Source organism: Tenrec ecaudatus, chromosome 1 (genome assembly GCF_050624435.1).
Source record: "Tenrec ecaudatus isolate mTenEca1 chromosome 1, mTenEca1.hap1, whole genome shotgun sequence".
NCBI classification, from domain to species: Eukaryota; Metazoa; Chordata; class Mammalia; order Afrosoricida; family Tenrecidae; genus Tenrec; species Tenrec ecaudatus.
Window position 1 is genome coordinate 181808746 of NC_134530.1, and position 27894 is coordinate 181836639.

General features: G+C 44.4%; 1 protein-coding gene and 1 pseudogene across 2 annotated transcripts; one reads left to right on the top strand and one right to left on the bottom strand.

The window, feature by feature from the left end:
• On the bottom strand, positions 1–23565 carry SLC19A2 (solute carrier family 19 member 2). Of its 2 annotated transcripts, XM_075564602.1 has the most exons (6): positions 23027–23562; positions 14072–14674; positions 8649–8871; positions 6237–6429; positions 5729–5870; positions 3–3563 (listed from the first exon to the last, which is right to left on the bottom strand). In XM_075564602.1, the coding sequence occupies exons 1-6, from the start codon at positions 23240–23242 to the stop codon at positions 3435–3437; spliced, it is 1506 nt and encodes a 501-aa protein (XP_075420717.1). In that variant the 5' UTR covers positions 23243–23562; the 3' UTR covers positions 3–3434. The 2 variants fall into 2 exon arrangements, with proteins under 2 accessions (XP_075420724.1, XP_075420717.1); XM_075564609.1 differs by lacking the exon at positions 14072–14674 and having other exon boundaries at positions 1–3563; positions 23027–23565.
• Positions 23350–27725, top strand: LOC142438924 (large ribosomal subunit protein eL8 pseudogene; annotated as a pseudogene).
• The last annotated feature ends 169 nt before the right edge of the window (positions 27726–27894 follow it).

Consider the following 27894-nt stretch of genomic DNA (forward strand, 5'->3'; position numbering starts at 1 on the left):
CAAAATCAGCCAGTAGACTAGAGATCATTAACAGGCACTTTAATCTTAATGTTTTTTGTTGACATGACTTAAAAAATATGTGCATTTAGCTATCGTATTGGAGGGGACTGTGTTGAGTCCATCATAAATAGTCCGTTATAGTTCAATATTCATTTGGCACCAGGACGTGTTTTGCAAAGAGAGACAAAAAATAAGACATGGTCCCTGCTCAGAAGGCTTACAATCTGAAGGTAGTAAGATACATGGGATTAAATGTTTCAGAGAAAACTTTGTAGTTTAAAACGTTTCTTTGCAAGAAAACTTTCTGTCTTTGATGATAATTTATGAAATGTTTTAACGGAATAGGTTTCGGAGTGGATATGAAAGGGACTGTATTGTTTATTGTTTTTGATATTGGGAGAAAAGGCTAATTTAATTTCCAGGATATAATGAACAATGATTTTCAATTGCTGGGTACCAGAATCTGTGGGTTTGGAGCAGTGGTTCTCAACCTGCCTAATGCCGAGAGCCTTTCATACAGTTCCTCGTCGTGTTGTGGTGACCCCCAAGCATCAAATCCTTTTCATTGCTACTTCATCACTGTCATGTTGCTACTGTGATGAATTGGGCGACCCCTCTGAAAGGGCTGTTCGACCCCCAAAGGGCTTGTGACCCACTGGCTGAGAACCGCTGGGTTGGAGGGAAGGTCCTGTAATGTTTCTAAACAAGATGGTACTTTCTGCTATTGCTTGGGCTGAGGAGAAAGAGTTAACAGATGTAATCATGGCTCTTACTAAAACAGATGATACATTTAAAATAATCTTAATAAAAATGAAAATAGAATGTAAAATATTTATTTAATAAAATATTTTTTATAATCTATACAGAATGAATAAAAAGTTACACAAATTCTTTCCACTTCTTGGCAAAACTGCATACAGTGCAACTTACAGCTTGGATACAGCATTCCAAAAACATGGCCATACCGCCAGACATGTGCTTATTCTTGATTTTAATAGGTAAAGGCTCAGGATGTGTGCAACACTTCAAATTAAATTACAGGGAAATGATGCTTTGGTAATGTGAACCATTTATTGTATCACAGTCCATTTTATTAAAAAGAAAAAGGATCATGAGGTGTCCATGGGATCAAGTAACAGGCATCAGAAAACCCAAGACAAACAAATAAGCAAAACCATATTGTTGAGAACGACGGGGGTTGGAGCAGAGACCCAAAACCCATCTGTAGACAATGGGACATCCCACCACAGAAAGGTCACAAGGAAGGTACAAGTCAACCAAGGTGCAGTATAGCATCAACAAAACACAGTATTTTTCTGTTTCCTTGAGACTTCCTCACCCCCTACTATCATAACCCCAGTCCTTCCACTGTGGGCTAGACCAGAGTATGTCCACAGGTACAGATAAGAGATAAGAGCTCACTACACATGGAATCCAGGAACAGGAATGGGAGTAGAGATACCAGGAGGGTAAGGAGAAGGAGGGGAGAAGAGAGGAGGAAGGGGGAGCCAATCTTAATGATCAGCACATCACCACCACCACATACCCGCCCAGGGATAAACAACAGAACCCTTGGGGAAGGGTGACAGCGGTTGGTGTAAGATATGAAAATAATAATTTATAATTTATCAAGGGGTCACAAGGGTGGGAGGGGAAAAAGGGGGAGCTGCTACCAAGGGCTCAAATAGAAAGTAAATACCTTGAAAATAGTGTTGACAACATATGCAAAAATATGCAGGATACAATTTATGTATGGATTGTTTGTTTGTTTGTTTTTGATGTATGCATTGCTATAAGAGCCCCCAATAAAAAAGACCCTTTAATAAAACAGAAAGGAAAGATGATTTTTAGAAACTCTCAAATACCATTTTTCCACCTGTTTCTCAGTAAGTAATTTCCTACGTGACCTCAAAAAAAAGTGGTGCAAAAATAAACCCACACAAGGTCAAGCTGGTGGTTGCTGCTCTGAAGATATCACCCCTTCCTCCGTTCACCAACGCCCCTTTTCTTTCCTTTACTAAGGGAGCGGTGAACAGAGAGCTACTGATTCAGCCCTTCCATCGGTCTCTTGGATTCTGGCTTAAACCAAATGAATAATGATCAATTTCACAATCTTCAAATCATTATTAACACTGTTTAGCTGTGTCATTCTAAAAAGTTAACTTTCTATTTAAAAGCACCTACATACAAACCTTTTCAAGAGAAGGTAAAAGAGTTGGCTTTTAAAAAAATGTAAAATAGTCTTCACACCTGACATAGATAGCAGCCACTACCGTGAGATTCTAAAATTAAATGCACACACACTGGCACTTCTTCAAGTAACCTGCGATTGGAATTACTAGCAACTTTTATTTTAAGTAAACATCCAGGCTACTCACCCTTAGAAACAAAGACAGATTTTACAAGAATCAAGTCTACCCAGGGTTCTGTCCTGTCGGAATAGTGAAAGCGAGGCTCATTTTATGGAAAGTCCTTGGGACAAAACAACTCACAGCATCCTTCTCTAGTGTTAGAAGGACTAAACTATAAGAGCTGTAAATGGAGAAGGAATTATTTTAGAAGTTTCCATTGTATTTTCGAAATAAAGGGAATGCAAACAACAATGGGCTAGTTCGTATCCCTATGCTAACTTTTCATCATGAACACAGCAGTCTTCCATAATGAAGAATTAAAGACAAGCGGACCCCCTTCCCTATTCTGATTCAGTCTCTTGCGTTACACTGTTAGCAGGGTTCAAAGCCTTTTTAACTAGTGAGCTTCTGTCGGAAGCATGTGAACAATGCAAACAATGTAATTCTAAGGAAAACCTACACACACACATAATTGTCAAGACAACTATTGAGAGTCTCCACACAATTAACTTTTTCCACTAACTTCACATTAGAAATGACACATACTCCTCAGAGAATATAATACCAGAGCAAACATTGCCAGTGAATACGAACACATTTCATCTGTAGAAACACAAATGCACATGGGTAAACACAAACAAAAATTAGGTTGACAGAGGCAGGTACTGCTAAAACATTTCCATCGTGACCTATGATATCTGCGGCCCCTGTAAAGCACTAGCTCCAACAGGCCAAGCCTCTGGCCAAGGGGAGATAGATGTACTTGACCGACAGAACATCAAACTCACTTGCTAATTAAGTATACCAGCATGTGCAGCTTGATTGTTCTTGATTAATTAGTTTCAAAATCGAGCTCACTTGAATCAGCGAAAAGTCATCCATTGATTAGCGCTCATAAATAACGCATGAAATGAACTCCTGGCTCCTTTCAACAGTCTGCTCTTAGTCCCAGACACAAGTGGCTGCTTTGAAGCCATGAAATACACATTCATAAATATAGGTCTATGCCTTAATAAATTAAATGCATCCAGGCCCAGTTGCTGTGCAGAGTTCTTGCTATAAAAAGACTTTCAGCAGTGTATATTATGAAGTGGTTATTTGAGAACTTGATTCTGGATCTTCTCGTTTTCTGTATTTCTTCGTAATACTGACTGCACCATTAACCAGGAAAACCACAGCAATGAGTGCAAAGTAGCTGGCATAGATCAGGAACTAAAAGGAGGAAAATTAAGTTGCAGAATTAGCCATAAGAAGAGGAACATTTTTCTTACATACATGTGAGCATTTTCTTTATACCAAGCTTTGGTTACAGAGGCAGCACACCATTGGGGCACTCACACCTGACTACCGAAGTGGGAACCCTGGCTTTGTCAAATTGCTTTATCTTCTCTGAGCCTTGACATCTTCATTTACAAAACAGAGTTCCTAATGTTTGAAACCATCAAAAATGTAGGATCATACATTAGGTACTTGTTAGCATAACGCTAACGTTGCTAATTCTACTGCTACTATTTTTCCTGGTGTAAGTGCCCTGTTCTCTACCCACAAGCTGATAAAACAACGTGCTGTGTTCTGAAGATGTGAAATCTCTATTCTTTCCCCAGAAGGGGGCAGTAAAAGGCCAAACATAATCCACTATGCAGCGGTTCTGTGGTCGTGACCCCGTTGGGGAAGAATCGAACAACCCTTTCCCAGGGTTCACCTGATTCATAACAGTAGCAAAATTACGATTATGAAGTAGCAACGAAAATAATTTTATGGGTGGGGGATCAGCACAACGTGAGGAACTGTATTAAAGGTCACGGTATTAGGAAGGTTGCATTATAGGATTTAAAATTTTTTTCAGAGAAAGATGGGATTTTCTACTCCTGCAGTCACCAAAAAAAAAAGGAAAAAAGAAAAAAAGAGTTAGGGTCTCAGAAACTCACAAGGGCAGTTCCAACTTGTCCTAGAAGGTTATGAGTTGGCATGGACTCGATGACAGTTTGTTTTGTTTTACACCTGAGCCAGTATTTTAATGTTTACCAACATCTTCATCTTCTTCTTAAAGATAACTTACTAAATATAAGTTGGACCACAGCTTATAAAAAAGGGTGGCCCTAAGTTTCGGAGGCTTTCGATGGGGAAACGATCATGATTGTTAGGGCACAACCCCACACTCGTATCGCTCCACGTGCTGACAGCTACCATTTCTCCAAGGGCATGCACACAAATATCAGCTGCAGGCATCACCATGTGCTTCCCTCCACGACACCTGGAGACTCTTCCTGATGAAACAGATGCGAGCTTAGGTGTCAGCTTCTCTACTGCTCAACATCCCAAAGCACAAAAGCACCCAATTCTTGAAAGTCTCCTCGTTTTCGTTTACTTCTGGTGGTAAATGTGAATCACATAGAAAACAGAAAGCCCCCATGTTTGCCTTGGCTTTGGAGGCAAGATAATGCAGACACAGGAGAAACATAGACACATTACTTTCAATCCTAACTCTGCCACACCACTATGAACTCTGTATACAAAAATTAATCACTTCTCTGATTTTCTTCATCTCTAACCTTCACACAACCCTGCAAAATTCTAATATAAAGTTTGTGGCACATAGAAAACATGTAATGCTCACAATACACGTAAAGTATTTTTTCTTTTTAAGATCTCTTCAATACAAACAAATTACTGTCAACAACGTTGAGTGAGGCAGTGTGGATGGAGAGAATAATGGGAAAGGAATCATTTGTGCGGTGTGGGTGAGAGCAGAACTTCTTGATTCAATTACCCAGTTTGCCAAAATACAAAGCAAAACCTGCTTACAAACTCACAATGCATAAAGGTGCATGAACTATATCATTTCTGAATGAATAAAGGTATCCATATTGTCCCTGAATGTTTGTGCAGGTGGTCGTGTCACCAGGTCATGTCTTACAAATAAACTACATATTTGCCAATAGTAAATCATTACTTTGGTATTTAGGTCAGGGTGTTTTTAAATAAAGAAGGGATGGGACTTGAGAGCTATGACATGAAGAAGGACGTCTCAACTATGGGGTATAATATTCTGAAACAGAATTAAGCAGGAAGAGGAATAATAGCAGAGCAGAGGAAGGAGCCATCATTCACCGCTCACCTAAAATAGCCCCAAGGGGTTGGCTAGTTCCACCATGATGGCTCTAGGGTGAAACACAACCGAACAAAGCATGATGGCCGACATCCTCTAGGTGGAGAACTCTGGAGGGATGGAAAGTGAATGCAGGAAGGGGTGGGGTGGGGGCACTTTCCCCTTGGTATTTACCTGTATTGCTGCAATTGTTTTCATTAAGCGTGCTCTACTTCTATCACCTGGTCAAGGCATAAAATCCTCAGTGCTGAAGGAGAGACTACCTTACCTGAGTGCTAATTCTTAAGCCAAGAACACTGTCATCTACGACAATAAGAGTGAGCAGAGTCTGCAGTGCGAGGGCAATGAAGGTGTTGACACCAAACACGAGTGCGTAACGCTCCATGCTGAGGTTTGCAGCAATCTGGAAACTTCAGGGAGAAACAGGAGACTGATTAACAATATTCCTTCCTGGACAGTTACCATGTCCACTTTACATGTGAAGAGTAGCCCCCCTTGTCGACTGTCAATTCCCTCCCAACTACATAGGAACGGGTTGCTGCCAATGATACAGACTTCACTTAGATATCTGAGCACAGTAGGAACACAGATACAAAGGACTAAGTGAACCCTTACTTGCCTAAAGGCTTCCTCAGGAGAAAAACTGACAACATACAGGACAATGTTTCTTCCATTTTGTTTCTCTTAAGTAGAAAATTTAATTTCTCGGTCTATACAGAAAACAAAGTCTATCCCATCACAATGTTCATAATGCTTCTTTGAACCAAAGTACATACGTTGCTATGGTGATGAGTAGCATGTAGATGATTCTGAAGACAACATAGGATGCGTAGCACACCCAAATGTTCCTCACGGTGTCCATAATATACACCGCAGCAGCAATCAGAAGGGAAAACAGAGACAACATTATTTCTCCCCAAGTTGACCAAGATATTTTTATATAGCCAACTGCAAACACAGCAACAGCACCTACAAAACAAAGAGAGACAAGTAAATCAGCTAAGCAAACGCTGCCTTAGTCATCGAACGCTGCTGTACGAGCGATACCACAGTGGAGGGATTTAACAATTTCTTTCCTCAAAGGTTAAGACACTGGAATCCCAAAGTAAGATCACCAGCGGTGGGGCTCTCTGTTCTGCAAGCTCTGGAGGAAGGTCCTCGTTTCTTAAACGTCCGCTTTCTCGTTCCTGGAAGCACTGCATGTGCCTTGGCTTCTCTCTTACCCCACTGCATTTATTCATCTCTCATTTAATCTCATTTATCTCTCAACAGAGACTGACTCAAGAACTAGCCTGTGTTAGTTCTGCCTCATTAACAAAGAAAACCCATTCCTGAATAAAATTATACCCATAGGCAACATTACATGTAGAGCAAATACTATCTCAATAATTTAAAAAATGTGTCTTAGATTAATATACTTAAAATTTTAAACTTATAAATAGGATAACTCAAGGCTATATAGTCTTGAAACTCCTCCAGAGGCGTTTTCTCAATAAACAATCTGGAGCCACTCAGAGATGATGAAAGACAAAATTAGGGCAAGTGACAGAAGGAAAAGAAATCACAGACCCAGGGATGCTGCTAATGGGGAGACAAACAAACAAAAACAATGCTTGAAGCAGAAGGAAGAGCCCTGAAGGCAATGCTTCTAACTTGCCGACATGGCAGAATGGGTGGTCTAAAACCTAACAGGCCAAGGAGGCTTCTCCGCCTTTTGGCAAAATGACTGTGACGATAATGAAAACTAAAATGTACTAAAATCCCTTTTAAATGCCACGCAGAGTGCTTCCCCAAATCATGGAAAGCCTCTCAACAAATTACTTATGTGGATCCACAGATCAGAAAAGGAAACGAGAGAGCATACTGGTCAAGGAGGCTATCTTGGAACCATCCTGTCTGAATTAAAATCTTAACCTGAATCCTGACAATCTGTGTGGTGTTGGGCAAGTTATTAACCTATCTTTATCTCAGGTTCCCTAACTGTAAAATGGAGGTAATAATTGCCCTATCTTAGGGATTTTATGAGGGCTGAATTTTTAATTGAGGATCAAAAATGATTGCTACAAACTCATAGACTAATTTAAATAAAATATCCGAATAAGAAGTGAGTGTTTCCTGACATCTCCTCCAGCTGGGTCCATACTTCTTCAGGTAGTGTTCCCGTCCCCGTCCCTCCCCCCCATTCCTGTAAAATGCTGCCCTTGTCGATCTACAGCACGGCAGAAGGACAGTTTTAGCATCCCTGAGGGACTCAATCAGGTTCTTTTGAAATATTCTTTGAGTTTGGGGAACACAAAGAAGTGTGAAGGGGCAAGGTGGTCAGGGCTGTAGGTTGAATGAGGTAAGAAGGTTTTCCAGTGAAATTCTCACAGGAGAGCCCTTGCTACCTTCGCAGAATGTGCCAAGGTGCATTTTATGATCGAAAAGATTCCTCGGAGCACCTTTCCCGCTTTTTCTTCCCAATGCAGCCTTCCAATTTCTTAGCGTTTCTCCTTCGTGATAGTAAGGCCCCGTGATCATCATGTGCCCTTTCGAAAACCCTTATTTTCCTTTGGGAATGCCCCTGCCCTCTAAAAAAGCCACCATCTAACCTCTGAGCGGACTTATCTGCCTTGATTGAACTGTCTCAGCAAATCCCATGAGTAGTCTTTTTTTTTTAAGGTACCCAAAGGAGACAAGACAATGTCTTATTGAGAGAACTTGGCTGAAGCCCTTCACTGAAGGCAGAAACATTCTTAAATCACATTTTGTTTAGAATAAGCCCATGGATGTATAATCTAGAATCTCAGCAGCAATACTTTTTTGACTTGTCCTCGTACATAAAGTTCTTAGAATTGCACCCAGCACACTAAACAGATATTGTTATAAACTGTTAAATATCAATATTCAAAGTTTCATATCAAACATCAAAACCACATGGTAAATAAAGAGATGCTAGAAACCTGGATAAGGAAAAGAAACCAATTTGAAAATCATCATATGGGTTTTTTTTTTCTCCAAGGTTAAAATAATTTAAGTTTGTTAATCATACTCCTTCACTACATAAGCATTTCAAAATTTCCTCCTAAATAATAAAACCAGAGGGTAAAATAAGTGACTCATTCCATGAGACTACTTCAAATTTGGTAGGGGAGCGCAAACCTGACCACAGAGGAATGGCCTTCTCCTCTGCACACTGTGTTGCTTACCCAGTAAGGTGGAAACAGCCTCCACACCACCATTATAGATAGTAGCATTGCGAGAAGGCTCCACTTGCTCCCACAGGCCCTGTGTGTAGTTCACAACTTGGAAATAGCCACAGGTGGAGAGGGCCCACCACACCGACCAGCAGAGCAGGGGGCGAGAGGAGTAGCACACCAAAAAATCATTCCATAGGACCTTCAGCACGAGGAGGCCGTCTGGCTCGGCTTCCTGCGCAGCAAACGGAAACAACTCAATGTCACGAAGGCGATTATACAAACAACATTTGACATTCCATCATCTACTTGACAGACTTAATTCTTCTTGTAAAAATGAAGGCGCTCTGGTGGCATAGTGGTTATGGGTCAGGCTGCTAATCAGTCTCAAAGTCAGCAACTGTCCAAAGCCACCAGCTGCTCTCCAGGAGAAGGACGCAAATTGCTCCTCCTGCGGAGTTACAGTCTCAGAGCCCTCTGTCCAGCAGGATTGCTGAGTTGGAATTGACTTGGTAACACTAGATTTGGTATGGTTTTGTCAAAATGAACTGCCTATGCCTCGCATATTAAAAAATATTTTTAGTAGTAACATCTATTCCCTCTGGAGAAAAGTTCTATAACAATTTTTCTTTACATGTGCTATGAACATTAGTCCAGCTGTAATATAATCAACCCAACAAAGACTGTGATGTTAACATGATGTAAGTAGAAAATGGCCAGAGATTGTAAACTACAGCCAAAGGGAGATGATATTCCACATTGTCCATTAAATCACTGTACAGTTACATAGTTAGTCAATAAGAAATTGCTATTTTTATTGTTGACATTCATGGAATAGTAGTTATTAAGAAAGGCATCTTAGAAAATTGATCAAAATGTTAGCAGTTCTGGGTGATGGGTGATTAGTAATCGCAATTCCCCTCAATGTTTTGGTGCAATGGGCAAGATCACTATTCTAATACAGGAACTGTATCTGCACCCAAGTGGACCAAAGCATTACTGAGCCATTCACCACCCAAGACTAGGCTCGAATTCCTGAGCCTTGCCCAGAGCATGGAAATTTTCACTTTTATGGGCAACATGTAAAGAAAATACAAAGCATCCAGAGGATTAAAAGGGGAGCTGACCACGAAGGCCTTTGTATAAACTAGGAAATGGGCAGGTGTCCACCCCTTACAGATTAGTAACTAGTAGTACCTCTCAAACTGCTCCCGTGGGTTGCAGGCCACACAGCTTGCGTGGCAAAGGGACCTTCGGGTGTAAAAATGACTACTTCCCCCTGCTGCCAGTCTTCTTCCTGTCCCTCTGTGCAGGACCTGTTAGTAGGTATGGGTGCGGGACTATGACACCAGAGTAAATGCGACCCTTTCAGCTCAGTGATGCCTGGGGATGATTTGTCTAGTTAAACCAAAGGCTGGGGTGAAAGTTTTGAAAAGACAAACACTACTTTTTGAGTTGAATTCTTTCAAAGGTGGACACAATCCTAGTACTAACTACTCAAACACTGAAGATTCTTTTTATGCTGAAAAGGCAGTTTCCATTATTCCTTAGCTTTTGATATCTCACTAACTTTACAGTCAGTTATAAACACCCAAGAACTAAATCAATAGACACAAATAAAGTCTATCTGGTTCCAAACAGAGAACTAGAACCTGTCTCCTGAAAGCACTGGTGTTTGTTATCGACTGGATCAGGTTACGATTTGGAGGGAGAAATAATGAAGTACATCGAGGGAAGCATGGAGGACAGTGCAATCTGAGGTGAATGACGAACTGGAGACAATAAGGTTACTCCCAAAGATGACAGGTTCCTAGGGCTCACTTTCCTGTTAGGGCCTGCTGTGCACTATTTTGCTTCCCAAATACTCAATTCTTGCTTTCGCTTGGCATCTTATCGAGCTTTAGTTCCTAAGTCTGAAAGATGGTGCATGGGCAACCTGTCAGGAGCTGGCAGACAGGAAAGATGAGGACTAGCTAAGGCTCAGAGTGTCAAGCTGCAAGTGAGAGTACAAGCCCTGCCTCGCACCTGCCACCCCACCCTGCTTCCAGCTCAACACTGACACACCCTGGTGAGGGTCAATGACCAGAGATACTCCAAGGTTATAAAGTGGCTACACGATAGAGGTTTCAGTGCTCAGGGCCAGGCTGGTGGGAAAGGCAGAATGCTGGCCCAATACCACCTCCATCAGTCTTTGGATAGTTTCATGTCTTTGGATTTTGGAGACTAGTCTAACGGGGGGGGGGGGGGCGACAAAAACCATGCTAGAGTTATAAAACTGAATATGGATTATGATTTCATTTACTATAAAAATGTAGGTGTGCTTCTTGGTGTACGAGGGGGCTCCAAAATGTTAATGGAAAAATTCCACTCTCTTTTAATGCCATTTTCCCACGAACCTGTTAAAGTCTCCTTTTATATATGAAAAGAGATGTTTGTAAAGAAGGCTACTATATAATCACCAGAGTGGCGATCGTTGGGTGGTGGTAGCTAGGTGATTTTACTTCTTAGTTTTGTACTGTGGTGCTATGACGTACTTATGAGCCTTCTCGCCATAGCTGTGTGATGCCAAGCACTGATTACATAGGACTACACAAATGTGGCCACCACGGCATTGGACAGCTTGCCAATGAGGCAAATAAGGTTCAGGGATCTCAGTGGGAGTGAGACCATACATAAAAGATGAAACTCAAACAAGGGGAAGGATCAGTTTTGGCATCCCAGTAGGCTTAAAGAGAGCCATCCCAAATGTGGAAATGGGGGACGTGATCACCATCAAGAAGTGGAAGAAACGGGTCTCCTTTGGACCCAGAGTCCTTGTACTGGGAACCTCTTAGAACTAAGCTTCTGAGGGTTGGAGTACTGGAAAAGAGAGTGAAAGATAGCAGTGTCACAGGCAGGAGACTAGCAGATGGTCCAGTGGGATTCTGAGCCCACAGAGTAGGAGACCCGAGTAGCTTTGGGCAGGAGGCTTGCGGGTGGCGTGGGGTGCTCCCTGGGGCGTGGTGAAACTAGACTGCTGATCTACACAGCAGAAGCCGGGTGCTTTGGTTTGAGTCTTACTGGCAGAGTCGGTGCCACTGGACCCTCACAGGTAGAGCTAGAGTTCTGTAGCGCTTTCCTGAGCCAGGCAGAGGCCAGGGTGGGTGCCAGGGTCAGAGACACTGAGGAGCTAAGGGCCAGAGAGAAAGTTCTACCTGTGAATTATAACTGAGAAGAGGCTGTCCTGATTGAAGAACTAAAAATTGTAGTATGTTACTCCCCTAAGAAACTAACTGTAAATACTGCCTATGAGCTTTTATGTGACCAATGAAATGAATGAGCAAGCCCAGCATGCAAGGAGACATGCCATGGGAGGAAGAGCTGTATCCAAATTGGTTTTAAAAAAGCTTGCAAATGGAGGTAGGCCTGGTTTTCATGTCATAGGAATGAGCCTTAACTGCTGATCTTCATTCTCATTCCCCCCCCCCCATGAAGTGAGTCAAGGACAGATGTTTCTGTAGTGCCATTTTTACATAGATATTGCCCAATTAAAAACTAAACAAAAGGAAATACATGGCTCTTTTAAATAAAGCCAATATACAGATTTTTTTTCTCTTAAGATGATACATTTACTAGCTATACAAAAGAGCAAATAAATAAGTCATTTCTTCCTATATGCCAAATAATCCCACTGGGCTGAGCATCAGGTGATGTTGAATTATTCTGCCTACTCACGAGATCACCAAACGGCCTCGGTGTGGTGCTTCCTTCCGTGCACTGTTTAGCCCAGAGGGGAGACTCCTTCAAGTAGTAGCTCTAGTATTTTTCCAGGAGGAGTGCTGGGTTTAACCATGATATCCACAGATATCTCACTGGCACTTGGAGAGGGAGCTAGGGGAGCAAGTTAAAGAAAATGCTCCTACTTGATTAGTGCATGCCAATCACCTACAACTCTACATAACTAATGCCCATGTTTATATTTTAAATGTATAAATATATCTCTGTGTGTGCATAGCTAAGCTATTATAAAACACACCTGATACTGATTAGTAGTTCGAACCCACCATGTGCTCCTCAGAAGAAAGGTGTGGCTTTCTGTGTCCATAAAGGTTTAAGTCTCAGAAATCCAAAGGGGAAGTTATCCTCTGTCCTTTTGAGTCCTTGGCAGTCATCCTCTACCCTGTGGTAGGTAGCAAGTGTGGTGTTGTTCATTTTTATTTTGTGGTTTTACCTACACCATCAGCCCTGTTGACTCTCCAACATGATTAAATAATGTATGAAGGAGCCAGCATTTTATTGCTCACTTATCCTGGCACATTTTGACTGAAGAAGTTGCACATGCCTCGTAATCAAGGCAAGTTCCTGAGGAAAACCACCCCAGGTCCTAGAGCTGGAACTTGGAGCCTGTAACTTACAAGTTTAACAAGTAACCAGAAGGGAAGATGAAAAGCAGTCAGAAGAGACTAATTTTCAATGGGGGTATTAAACACCAAGTTGAGACATTTGGGGTTTACTCCAGGGTGAGTGACTCTATTCATGCTGGTTCTGTATTCTTACCAGCCAGCAAAACTTATGAAGCTTTATGTTTGATTGAACCAGCTGACAAAGCTGGAATATTAATAGGTTTATTTCCAAACATGCCCCCAAACTGAGACTAATTCAGCATGATTGGAATGAACTCTGCAGTTTACAGCTTAAAATTTATAGAAACTCTCTCTCTGTCTCTCTCTCTCTCTCTCTCTCTCTCTCTCTCTCTCTCACACACACACACACACACACACACACACCCTCTTTTATTTAAAAATGTGGGTGGCTGGGGGAGGCAGTTAACCTTCCTGACTAGACAGAATAAATGGCTAAGTCATTATACCAAATCCCTCTCTTCTAAGAAAAACTTCGTAGTCACACGTTTAATAGTATTCCACCTTCTGAAACCTTTCTCTTAATGGCTCTCTTCCTCTGAATTATTCATTTCCACTTCTACAGTCATTTCAAAAGAGATCAGATGTCACTTCTAACATCGATGAAGAAGAAACTAACTTATCTTAAGACAATTTGGGCTTCCATTCAGACATATGAAATATATAAATCATTTATCAGAATCATTTCGCCTATTCATTTAGCAAAATTAGTTTTGAGAGCTTTTCTTTGTATACTAAGTACTAGGGATACAATGAGAAGACAACGAAGTCCCTACCATCCAAGAACTCTTGGCATGAGCAATACACTGTTTTACCAGTTTGGCACTGGAGGCCATTCACTCCAGGGAAACATATACTTGGCATTCCCCAAATAAAACAACCATGACTTGAGTAAACAAATGAACAACTCAATGAGTGAATCCAAATGGACTCCAGGTCTATCAAGAGGGATCTTCCTGCCTGCTTTCCCATTCTTGGATCATTCCCCGGAGTTGAAGCCAAATATGTACCCAACACATTTCATCTTGAACTTACTGGTTCCTCGGTGGGCAGCTCCTCCACATTTAAAGGGATTTTTGACTCAATGTCTTCCCATCCTGGAAGGTGGTTAGCAGCGGGGGTGTCAGTAACAATACCACCACTTGGTACCTTGATGCCATTCACTGCACGGCAGGTGGATGGAACATGGTGAAAGAAAAGGCTCTTCTGTGGCATGGGGAGAAACCAAGCCACGGCAAAAGCCACAGAAACACAGGTGAGAGAGATGACGTTCAGGCTAAACAGGGACCAGTCTGCCACTGAGACAAGGATTTGGCCCAGGACAGCACCCACTGTGAAGCCCACCAATGTGGCACTTCGGCAGTAACTTGTGACTTTCTGGTACATGCTCAGGTCTACCACACTGTAGATATAAGAGTAATAGGCAATTTCAGTGGCTGTGGCAATGCCATAGAAGAATTCCAAGAACTGAATGGCCAGCAGTCCCTGGGCATAGAGCAGCATGAACCACGTAACAATAAGGCTGAGTCCCTGCAGCAGAACAACAGGTTTGTATCGGAGGTAGTCTGTGGCAAGGAACACAGGAAACAAGAGCACCAGGTAAGAGTAAGTCCATACTGGATAGATTTTATTGAAGACCTGGTAGAAAGAGAATAACCCATTAATGACATCAAATAGAATCTTCATAATAACTCACACTTATAAAACATTTACCAATACTTGCACTAATCAGCCAAAATAAGCTTGGCCGCAATTCCAATCATTATTTGCACTATCCTTTCCCCACACCCACTGCCATTTTCCTTATTAAAATCCTTTGCATTTGCCTAGGCCCAGTTCAAGGGCTTCCTCATCCAGGAAGACTTTGCTGGAGCTGGCAGTGTTTGGATTGTGACATTCACAGCTCTCTGTTGATATGTCTGTCTGTCATACTCTCCAGATTCCTCATAGTACTGGTTCGCCGAGCTGCTGCACACCTCCCAAAGAGCTTCTCAGTTATATGGATGCATAGCTACAAGCATTTGTTTGAAACTTCCCACAAGTTGTTAATATCAGCCAAAGTTGAGAGGCATTACTTTAACGCAGCAGTTCTCAACCTGTGGGTCGCGCGACCCCTGAAGGGGGTTGGGAGGCGGTCAAATGGCCCTTTCATAGGGGTCATCCAATTCACAACAACAGTACCAAAATTACAGTTTGCGGCATTAGGAAGGTTGAGAACCACTGCCTTAAAGGTTCTTTAAGCATGACCCCATGCTCATACGTAGGCCCTAATTATTAGCAGACTCTTTTGGAAAATACAAGGTCCAATAAATGTTCATGAAACTGAACCATTATCAATTAATTCTTACTTTTAGCCACAAGTTAGAGCTTGATTCTACTGGTTAATTAGATTACTGCTTTTACTTTTTATTTCTTAGGGGTAACATAATAGATAAGAAGAGTAGTCAATCACTTCTCCAGTCATCATAGAATCACCTTCTGGATGACAAGATTATAAGTATGTCCCTTTTGCTTCTCTATAATAAGAAAAAAATAATTGTTTTTTAGTATCTATTTTCTAGTTGGATATAGGAGAAACCATCTTTAAAATAAGCTTTAAACCAGAAAGACTTCAGCTGGCATGTCAGTTCTATTATGTACTGGCTGTTGTAAGTACAGGCAAGTTCAATCTTCACCATGTGTGGTAGCGTCGGTAAACGAGTGGAAGACCCTCTATGAGAGGGATTGGCGGGATGGCTGCAATAACAATGGCGAGGAGAGCGCAGCACGCGACCGTGTTTCATTCTGTGGTACATAGGGGTCGCAGCGAGTTGGAACTGCCTCAATGGCACAGACCAATGGCCTCAATCTTCACCATCAGGAAAAGACACACGTGACCGCACCTCGCAGGGCTGTTGTTGCTGGCATTAAATGAGCAAATACATGTAAATCCCTTACTGGGGCATAAATTGGGCCCTCCAATTTCATTCTTCCCATAACAATCATTAGAAGAAGCACGTGTCTCTTTTTTACACCCATCCCAAAGTCCAGCAAGCTTAGGCGATTCAGGTTTGTAAAAGACCGTTTGATAGCTTGGATCAACGATCCCAAATTTTAAGTGCCTTCTGAGCATTTAACAGACTAAATAATCTGTGATTGGGGTATTCCAATCCTGGACTTAACACTCTGGGCCCCAAGGTAATAGTTTCAATGCTTCCGTATACCACAGTTAATCCCAATGAAAACAGGCCAATTTCCCCAGTGTTTTAGTGAATACAGGAAACTCTTTGACAGTTCAGGGCACAACTATAAAATAAAACATATTTGCCACATTCTGAAATACACCCCAGACGTGGTTTCTCACTTGACTAATAAAGAGTGATTTAAACAGCCACATTTCATTCACATGTATAAGTCACTCCATCAGGAAATCTGGTTGCACCTGAATATGTGTGTGAAAAAGTCACAGAGCAATAGGTACTATTTTCTAATTCAGAAGTGTGGAAATTTCAGGAAATGAAGAACAAAGTGCATTTGGCTGGTGTGACCACAAATAAGACTTCTCTCAATATAAAACCAAAGGAGCATGAATTATAGGCAATAAAACTGTTAAAATTGGAAAAGAAAGAAAGAAAAGCCTGGGAAAAACAACCAGGAAGAAAAAAGGAGCAAGATGACCTTGGACGAGAGCTGTGGAGAGCGAGGCCTCCCAGCCCTCCAGACTTCTCACTGAGTGCTAGGTTCCAATTAACAGCTCCTCACTCCTATTTTTGTCTCTACTACTCTCCCTTCTCTTTTCTTATGTTTGAAAATTGCTTCCTCTGTTTGACTCAGCATTGTTTCTTCACATCTTCCTCAATATGTATTTGCCACAAAGCTACTCGTCCTCAAAGCTTTCCCATCACACCTCCAGTTCTCCACGTCATTGTTTCCCATTAGACCTCTTGGTACTTTTCATCTACACTCCAGGAAGACCGTCTCTCCTGAGACATTCTATGCACCTTTCAAAGACCATGTGCGTTGTGAACTGCCATCAAGTCCGCTCCAGATCTTGATGGCCCTGTGGGCCTGTAGCCGGCCGTTTCCTTGGCTGTAAGCTTTAGTCAAGCAGCTCACCAAGCCTCTGTCTGTCGTAGTCACCAGGTGAGTCTGAACTGCCAATCTCAAACTGCTTGTGCCACCCAGCTTCGTTCAGTTGTTCCAAAATGATTAATGACCCAATTTCCACTGTTAAAATGACGACAGGGGAGGGGAGGAGGATTCCCTTTGGTTTTTTCCTAAACAAGACACCTTCGTTCTCTTCCAGGAGAGAGAGCAATGCCAGGTGAATGTCTGCTAACACAATGATTAGCTTTATCACAGCAAACCTCTACTGAAGAGCTAAGGCACCCTGGTGGTGCATTGCTTAAGCACCACGCTGCTAACTGAAACACTGGTGACTTACAGCCACCCAGAAGACCTGTTGATCTGTTCTCATAAAGATGACAGCCTAGCAAAAGTCACATGGGTTAACTGGAGCTGAAAAATCAACTTGATGGCCTCTAACAACAAAAGCGCTGGTGTCCTATACACTGTGCTAAGTATATCACCAATCCTCAAGCAAACACATACAGACTCATTGCCATCGCGTCGATGCAGCCTCACAGCGACCCTCGGGGACAGGGTAGAACTGCCTCTGAGTTTCTGAGCCTGGAACTGTTTATGGGAATAGAAGGTCCCATCTTGCTCCTGAGGTGTAGCTGGTGGTTTCCAACTGCCAACCTTTCGTATCACAGCCCAACTCATACCCACTACGCCACCGACCTCCTAACAATAGCTCTCATGAGGTTAAACTATGTTTTCATGATTTCTAGCTGACAACTGAAGAAACTCCAGTTATCACATCCATAATTGGCAGAGGGAGAATCTGAATTTACATACGAAATACCTCCTTTCTTCCTGCAAAGAAAGAAAACTTTTACTGATCAATACTATGTTCTAGGGCCACTTTTACTGCCTGCAGCAGTGTTTTGAATCTGCCCTGGGTGGGACGGTTTCTGGTCTACTACCAATCGGAGAATTGGTGAGCCAACCCTACCCAGAGGGGCAGCAGAACTGCATGGCAGTCTGCTTCCAGAAAGATGACAGGCAGGAAAACTCTGTGAAGCTGAAGTCTACTCTAGGACACGAGCTGCCGTGAGTCAGAACTGACTTGACTGTAATGTGGTTTTTGTTTTTGTTTTCTTTTTATGAAGTGATAAGGGTACACAAGCTCCTGAGTTTAACCAGCAGGTCTCCAAAGGCAGTCCCTTTTCTTTCAGGGCTCTCAAGGAGAAGCCTTTAGTGAAGAAAACTCTCCTTGAATCCTGAAGGGAGATTTCTGTAGGCAAAATGTACCAATTACCAACCCAAAGCAAAGCCACTGCGACTGCACTGCATCAGTTCTGACTCTCAGCCGCCCTACCAGCCAGAGCAGAACTGCCCCATCAGGTTTCCCAGGCTGCAATTTTCATGGAAGGAGACCACTTCTTTCCTCCTGCAGAACTCACCATCTGGACTCTTCAAACACTGCACTAACAGGACTCCTTCTACAAATTACAGACCCTTATTTATTATTTTTTTAAACTTTTTTGTTGTGAATTGAATGAAGGCTTAGAGCAAACCGGTTTTCCGTGCAACACTTCACACACATTTGTTTTATGTCATTGATGACAACCCCACAATGTCGCATCCTTTTATTCTCATTCCATTTCCTCCAGGATGTCCTGTTTCTATTCCTCCTCTTTCCTACCCCCTCCTGCCTTCTGCACTCTATCCTTGGGGCAATGCTGCCCCTTTTGACCTCCCAGGGTGGATGGCTCTAAGGAGTATGAGTGTGTACTTACTTCCCTGGTGCTCCTGTGCCCACAGAGGCCCATTACTGGGCTGCAGATGTGAGCCATAAGGGGTGAGCTCAGTTCCAGGCTTGCAGGGTGACTAACAGCATAGTATTAAGCGTTCACCAGTCTCTATTTACCTGACCAGTAAGTGTCGTACACCAAAATTCCGAACTCACTGCACAGACTCGAATAGACTCATAGCGACACTACAGAGCAGGGGGAATTGCCCCTGTGGGTTTGGACTCTAATTCTTTAAGGGGATAGAAGGTGATTTTTAACTACTGACCTTGTGGTTAGCAGCCCAATACGTAAGCACTGTGCCAGCAGGGCTCAGACCCTTTTAATTGTCTATACAACACATTCTCAACCAAAATCGGCCATCTGAGCAAAGGGAATTGATTTTCTCCTAATCAGAATACTTTTCACAACTCTTTGGACTAGAGTTTCTTTATTCTTTCCTCTGAGATACCAAAAGCCAATGGAAAACAGATGTTTAGTTTTAAGCTCTTATTCAGATTTAGACTTTATGGTAGAACTGACTGAGCTTCGCTTTACAAAAACATTTAGCAAGCACTATTCGCAGAACACTATTCTGAAGTTGTGGAGAGGTTATAAAAGAAGAATAAAATGAAATCTCAGCACTCCAATAGCTACATTTTCGGTGCACACACACACACACACACAAAGTGTTACAAAGTAAACAGGAAATATGAAGCTGCTGCTTTGAAGTTATTTTCAAGGATGAGAAAGTTACAGGCTTAACAGAAAGATATCAACTGGTATGTTGGGGAAGATTAGCCCAAGCAGAGGACACATATTTGTGTGACCAGTAGATAAGAGTCTGTGGATTTCACAGATTTGTGATTTCAAGTTTAATGTGGATTGAACTTGGATATGTGGAAAACTCCAACCCAAACTCACTGCCATCAAGTCGATTCTGTCCCAGAGTCACCCTAAAGGACAACTGGTCCTGTGGGTTTCCAGAACTGTAAATTGTTACATGAGTAGAAGAGCTCATCTCTCTCCGACAGAGTGGCTGGTACTTTTCAACTGTTAGCCATGCAGTTAGCAGTTCGATGCTTACCCAACCAATCCACCAGCGTCCATATGTGGGAAGGGCAAGAAGCAAATGGCTGAAGTGGGCAATAAGCGGCAAACTACCATGCTCTGAATATCAGGCAGGAAAAAGTGGACTGTTTATTTAAAAAAATCAAAGGCAGTAAGTATCTGTCAAAGAATATGCTAAAAAATGAACAGATAAAAAATGTTTTGGGAGATAAAGAGCTCTCTTTGATTCAGAGTATGGCTTCCAACTATTGAAATAGTCAAATTCTAACTGTCTGAAGACATTAAATGGTACCTATTTTAAAAGAAACCTTTTTTTCCTGAAATTTAAGGAACAAAATATGTTGAGAATGGAAAGAGGAAAGTCTTTTTTCCTGTTTTTGTCTTTGAACTCCGTTACCAATAGCACTATTTAGAATGATCCAATTTGACCCTTCTGAAGTTTTTCAGTGGGAAATACAAACTTAAATACACATTTCACTGAACATGACTTGGCATTCACATTGCCTGTGAAGCCAAGTTACATTTGTTTAATGTAACTACCAATGACTTAAAGCAAGCACTTGGTTGGGGAAGAGGATGAGATGTCCCATTTATTTCAAATTTTAGTTCTCTCAAAAAATCTAGGGTTCTCGACAGGGTGAGCAGAGCCTACCTGTACAACCCACAGATTCAGTGTTGATCTGGAGGGGCTCCAAGAGAAAAAATAGCCAAATAAAGATTTCTCTTCAGACTCTGCCTTCTTCATCCAACTTGCAGAAACAGACACGTGCTTACGCTTTTGTTACACAATCAGCAAATATGTGTTGGGCCTGGCATCCCTGGCCCCCTGAACATGTCTCCCTCAGCCTAGTAAGCTTTGCAGTAAGGCAGTATATACACCATGGTGCATCACAGGGCAGCCCTCTGCTCAGGGCATGTGACAAGATCACCTTTCTAACATCAACATGGAGCAGGCTAATTCCCTGGGCGCTTCTCTATCAGGCAAGTTTGTGTTTATCTACACAAACTTGGCAGGTCCCACCGTGGTTCACATGAAAATTTAATGGTCAGCAGCACATACACAGTATCCTTTCTGCTACATTCAAATTCAGTGGTGCTTTGTGGGAGTGGGGGGTGGGGAGCTATCTCCAAAATCTTTCACTCATATTTAGTGCAGTAAATGTCTTCGGGTAAAATCATTTTGTTCACAAGAGTTTGCCTATTCCACTTTACAATTATTTTAAAACAACATTAAAATCCAAACAGGTGATGAGTCACTTTTCCACTACCCTGTGGAGGGGCCCACAAGACTGAGACACAGGCTCTGGGGCTGGATAAACATTAGTGGGACGCATTAGAGATGAAGAAACAGTGTCAGAAACTCAAATAAAACCCTCAATCCAGCCACCAGTACTGACTCTCAATTGCCTCTCAAGTGTCCTTGAAAATGAACCAGCAAATGCAAGTGTTTTAGCAACAACAAATTGGACTCTGAGCAATTACAGTCTGCTGGTCTACAAATGATTCAGGCAGCACCGTCTCTTGCTGTTATGACCAATGTTATGAAGGGTTACTGAGTTGCTATCCAAAAGGGGTGGGGACTAACCATTGTGGGAAGAAACTCACTGCCATTGAGTCAATTCTGACTCACCATGACCCTTTAAGACAGAGCATAACCGGCCTTTTGGGTTTCTGAGGCTGTAAATCTGCCAGAACAGAAGGCCTCCATCTTTCTCCAGCAGATCCGCTGGTGGGTTCTCAGGCCCACACGGAACCCACTACAGCTGCCAGAGCTCCTGGATAAAATTCACTGGCATGGAGTTAATCCTAACATTTAGTGATCTGACTCTTGGGGAGATGTGTAAGGTTTAGGAGGTTTTCATAGCAACTGGGTCAGCAAGGCGCGGCGAGAGGAAGGAGGCAGAAGAAAACAGACAACACAAAACCAAGCCAACGTGGGCCCGGTGGGTGAACACTAGGAAAAAGAACACCACCAAACCTTTCCTTTCCCGCCTGTGGTGTTCCAGTACACAGTGGTTGAAGCTGGCTGATTTGGGTACGGGCTAACACCTTGGGATCAATTCCTTTGTCCATTGATAAAATCCTTTCTTCTGGTAAAATCATTGTGTTCACAAGTTTGTCCTTTCCACTTCGCAATAAAGGGCAAGGGTTGGGATTGACCATCCACCTGAGCAGTTACACAGTTTTAAAGGACACTGTGCACTGCTGAAGTACTCTAGTTGTGAGCCCTCCTTTGGAGAAATCAATCAGCAAGGAGTTCTTGATCTGTGTGTTCTCAATCGCCCCGAGCATCACGGAAGCGCTGAAGCTTTCCAAAATCTCACTATCAAGTGGAGGGAGCAAAACTAACATCTGTGAGGCAACAACATGGAAAGCTATACTTATGAGACCACCATGCGATATCATCTAAGGATCAGCATGAATCTCAAGAGGTGAGGCCTAAAGTGGAGGGCGAGAGAGGGCGGGCTATCCTTGGGCAAAACTGACCCAATTGAAAATGAAGACACGTTAGGACGATGGGTTCGGGTTGCCCCTGTGCTGTCCATATTTGATGGAACCACTTCCACCCTGTCAAAGATAAACAAAGTAGAGGGGGCGGGTGCTTTCAGCCGTGATTATGCAGTTACCTGGCTCCCTAACTCTGGGCCAGCAAACCGCTACCACGTCCAAAGCCCAACGTACTGTGTTCTCTTTTTAAAAACCAAAAGATGTCCCTCCACCTCCAACAGCTGCTAACAGCTGGACCAGGCTGGGCAGCGAAGGCACATTACAGCAATGACAGACCGCGTATCGCCGAGGGTGCTCGTGCACGGGGGCTCCCGGGTGCTTTCCAGAAGACGCACCCAGAAAGCCAGCGGGTGCCAGGGAAATTTGAATGCACGCGGCGCACAGTGCGGGCCCGCCTCCCACAGGGGGCCGGTCCGAAACGCGTGGCCAGAATGGCTCCGCCACTCCAGCGCCCGGCTCACTCCTTCAGCTCTCCTTAGCCCCCGCCCCGCGCGGCCCCCACCGCGCCCACCCTCCCCCCCCCACGGGCTGGGCTCGCCGCCCTTCCCCCCCTCTCCCCGCCGGCCGGCGTGCGTACCTCGACGTTCGTGAGGTTCTTGTCCGGCCCCAGCAAGTAGGGAGTCAGGAAGGGCTCGGACGGCCGGAGGCTGGCGAAGAAGCCGTAGACGCACAGCAGCGCGGTGGGCAAGAACCAGCACTCGCGAGGGACCCGAGCCGTGCGCAGGAGCATGGTGGCCGCCGCCGCCGCCGCCGCCGCCGCCGCCCGCCGGGACACGGGGCCCGGCGCATCCATCCGGGGAGCGAGGGGCGGGGACCCACCCCGGCGACCCGCCCCGGCGACCCGCCCGTGGCCCCTTCCTCCTCCTCCTCTTCTTCCTGGGCCAACTGGAATCCGGTTCAATGGCGGGCCCCGCACGGGCCCCTTCAGTGGAGAACGGCGCCTCCTACCGGCAGGGCTCGCCCGCCGAGGACGCGTCCACCGCCGGCGGCCGCAGCGCCCCAGGCCTGCCGGCCCTGCAGGATCACTCACGTGTCGCCGCCCCGCCGCGCGCGGCCCTAACCAGACACGCCCCTACGGCCGGCTACAACCTTCAGCCCGGGAGCCAATCACAGCCGGCGCCAGCAGTTCGGCCGCTTTCTATTGGTCGGTGGCTGTCCGCCCCTCTGAAGCCGCGGCGCGGCAGTCCGGGCACGCCGGGCGGCTGACGTCCTCTGGCTCGGGCGCGGAGGGCGTGAGAGGCTCGGGTCAGCGCGGTGGCTTCGCCCCCTCGGGCGCGCGCTAGTCGTGCGGCGATCGCCCTCCCGCACAGGGTCGGCTCGGTGGCCCTCACGACTGCCGCTGCCCTGCCGAGCACGCCCCTCGGGGGGCACGACCAGCCTCTAACTCCGCCCCCTCTCTCGGATTTCCACGCTGTGGGTCTCCCAGAGCCTTGGTTTCCACGAAGGGTTCAAGATCTAACCTTGGGGCCGCGGGGTGCGAGGGCTTTCCTCTGTCCTGGCCGCTGGCCAGCGAACTGCTCGGGGCGCTAACCGAGAGTCCGAGTGGAAGGAAGAAGAAATAGCGTGCGAAGAATGAGCAAGCTAGTCACGTAACCAAAAAGACTGATGTCTTTCCAATTGAAGCTTGCATTTCTGTTTTCCAGACAGACAGCATACAAAGAGCAGTTAAACGCCTCCCTGTCAATCTAGCCAGTGGGTAAAAGGAAAGTGGCAGCATGTAGAGTCAGTTACCCGGAGACGTGGTCGTTCTCCGCATTACCGAGAAAAATGTAGGTCTTGGCATAGTTTTCAAGGGCGAAGCATGACCAGAATCCCTAGTGCTTTCTTTCCTTCCCCTCTGGGCGCCTCTTTTAGCCTGACTCACAGCTCCAATCTGTCCCAATTCTCCCACTGCAGACTTCGCTGGACCACTTAAACCAATTTTCTCTGTGATGTTTGTACAGTAACAGATATCCTGCTAGAAGCGCTCCGAAAACATTTTTGAACTCTTATTTTTTCCTTAATGTATGATATGAGCCAGCTAGCTCAATTTTGCTACCTTGGCAGCAAATTGCTGGGGTTTTGTTTGTTTTTTCACAAGTTGGATACATCATTAACAAGTAGGAATCTTCCAGGTGCAACAGATAACACAGTAAAAAGAATGATACCCCACCCCAGACTGTATTATTGATTGCAGAGTCAATTAATCTTTGAAGATATTCAATTAGTGGTATTGATGTCTCCCCACGTTAAAAAAAAGTGCACCCCTTGCTGATTCCAACTCATGGTGACTGTATAGGACACAATAGAACGGTGTTCCCAAGGCTGTGATCCTGACATTAGGAATTTGTTCTCTAGCCACATTCTTCCCATTCTAAGCACTGGCCTTGCAGGGAGCACTGAAGGGGCATACTCAGTATTGTCAGGAAGCCCTGCGGGTGGAAGGGACATGTTCAGAGTTTCCAGAAGACCAAACGATTTTCTTAGTAACACCAAAACCTCACTTCCTTTTCCATACCAGAGGCTGCATGTGGTGCGATAACATCATTTAGAAGACGACGCGAATGTGTGCTTGCATCATCTTGTGTTTAACATTTTCAGGTTTAATATTTAATACGGTTTAAGTATCAGTATAAAGAAAGAATAAACACAAAAACTCCTTACAGGCCTCAACAACAGGGTTATGAGGCAAAAAAAAGTTTGAGAACTAATCTCCACTGTACAATGGCCTAGTCCCGCCTTTAGATATTGCCAGTTCCTCATGACTTGACCCGTACAAAGAACACCAGTGCGCCAGTTGACAACTCCGTTGCATTTACTTTCAGCGCCTGGAGAAGAGAAGCCTACATACAGGAACAGCTTGTTCTTTCTTTGAGGATTCAAAACCTGAACTGTGTTAAGCTCTAAATCACTAGTGTTAGAATTTTTCTTCGCATAAATCACTTAGCCACCTCAAATCCCCTTTGCTATGAGGCAGGCTTTGAACAAATATTAATTTGTTCTTAAATTAGTTCGGAAATTATTTTTGCTGTCTTTCTCTGAAAGCCAGGTTATTAGTGGTCTGAATTCTAAGACTAGTCCCCCAATAATCCTTGCCTTTGTATAATCGCCATCCCTATCACAGTGGGTGGAAATTTGAGACGCTGAGACTGACTCCTTGGCTGACAGACAGCAAAAAAATGTGGACCTTATTTCTAGCTCTACAAAAATTCAATCCTGCCAACAACCGAATCAAGCCTTGACATTGATTCTTTGGCAAAGTCTCTTGATAAGACATAAGCCCAGCCAACACCTTAATTTTCCCCCTTTGGAGACCCTAACCAGACAAACCTATCCAAGACTACCTGGACTTCTGGCCTACAGAATTGTGAGCTAAGTTATTACAATAAGCTTTTTAAGTTATTAAATTTGTCATAGCTGTTATGTAGAAATTGGAAACAAATACACTAAGACAGTGGCTCTTAACCTTCCTAATGCCTCGACCCTTTAATACAGTTCCTCATGTTGTAGTCACCCTCCCCCAATCATAACATTATTTTCGTTGCTATTTCATAATTGTAATTTTGCTACTGTTGTGAATCAGTCGACCCCTGTGAAAGGGTCTTTCCATCTCCCAGCCCCAAGGGGTCGTAACCCACAGGTTGAGAACCGCTGCACTAAGGGGAGTTTGATCTAATATGGCCGAGTAGTTGGAGGCACTATGAAACCCTCTTTAAAGAAACTTCTGAGAAAGAACCTGAGTTCAAGAACCTGAGTTCTGGACTTCCCCTGAGAAGCAGAAATCTCTGCCAATCACACCTTGGTGTTTCAGGAGGAGGAATTGATGCAAAGGATTCTCCCCAAAGTCACTGATTCTGTGCCTAGAAAGACAACAGTGGAGCTGCCCCTTTTCCCAGTGCTCCATGTCTCAGCTGAGAGAAGGGGCAACAGTGAACTGACACCTGCCCCTACATCTGTTACTAAATTAACACCTCAGAGAACACCAAAACTTTCCCCCCAACATGCTTTGGGGGTGGTGGTGGTGGTGAAGATAGAATCTGCACTGGGAAGGAGTGCACTGGGAAGGAGTGAATGTGATTGAACTCTGGTGAAAAATTCACAGGTTGAGAGAGTTTCCACCTGCTCACTGTATTAGAGTTAGCTGGAGGAGGCTGAATCTCAATGGCCGGCTGTGACTCTTGGGGGCTGAACTGTGGCAAAACTTCCCCCAGAACACCAAGATGAGCCAGCCATGGAGCAGGGCAAAATTAGGTGGGCCTATGTCTGAGGGAAAATCTGTATGGGAAAGTTTGGACATCTCTCCGAGGACCCAGGATTCAAAGTTCTATCACCTGCCTCTCTGTCAGCAGCACCCAAATAGATTCCACCCTGCTCTGACATCGACTCCGTGAACACAACTTATGTGGGGAAGTGGCCAGTGTCTAGGGTGGTCTCTTTTCCTCCCTTTCATGTAGATTGTGTTGATCATTTCCGAGCACTCCTGGGGGTTGATGAGCCATCCTGGAAACCAGGATAGAGACAGAGGAAGTATTGAGTTGTTTTCCTGTCTTTGGCTACTGCTCAGGGAAACAATTAAAATTCTAGCCAACTAGCATCCCGAAAGGGAAGAAAGCCAAGGGTAAGATGGTGGTTTGGGCGCCTGCTATGTCAAGAAGCAGGAGGCGAAGAAGGTGGTGAAGCTCTTGTTCAACAAATGGCCTAAGAACTTCAGCATCAGGCAGGTCAGCCAGCCCAAGAGCCTCATGACCCGCTTCGTCCGGTGGCAGTACCACATCCGGCTGCTGCCGGCCATCCTGGGCCAGTGGCTGAAGGTGCTGCCTGTCATCAACCAGTTCACCCAAGACCTAGACCACCAGCTACCCAGCTGCTGAAGCTGGTGCACAAGTACAGGCAGGGAACTAAGCAGGAGAAGCAGAGGCTGCTGGCCTATGCTAAGAAGAAGGCTGCTGGCAAAGGGGATGTCCCCACCGAGGTTTCCTGCTTTCCCAGCCCAGGTCAACACCGTCACCTGGGTGGAGAACTAGATGGCTCAGCTGGTGGTGGTTGCACATGACATGGATGCCATTGAGCTGGTGCCATCAGGCCTACCTGGGGTGCCTGGTGCACAGAAGGACCTACCCCTGTGTCGCCTTCACACAGGTGAACTTCAAAGACAAAGGAGCTCTAGTTAAGCTGGTGGAAGTCATCAGGACCAACTACAGTGACAGATCTGATGAGATCTACCGCCACTGGCTTGGCAATGTCTGGGCCCCAAATCAATGGCCAAGGTCAAAGAACTTGCCACCAAGCTGAGCTAGTGCACATGACTGGTTTTCTGTACCTAACAAATAAAATTAGTCCTTCAGCCTTGGTCTGTTTGGCATTGTGGGTTGGGGTGTGCATCAAGGCAAGCATGTGTTCAGAGCTGTGGAAAGGGAAAGTGTAATCAATGTGTTGGTCTTATCTGCTGTGATCTCAAAGCTGAGC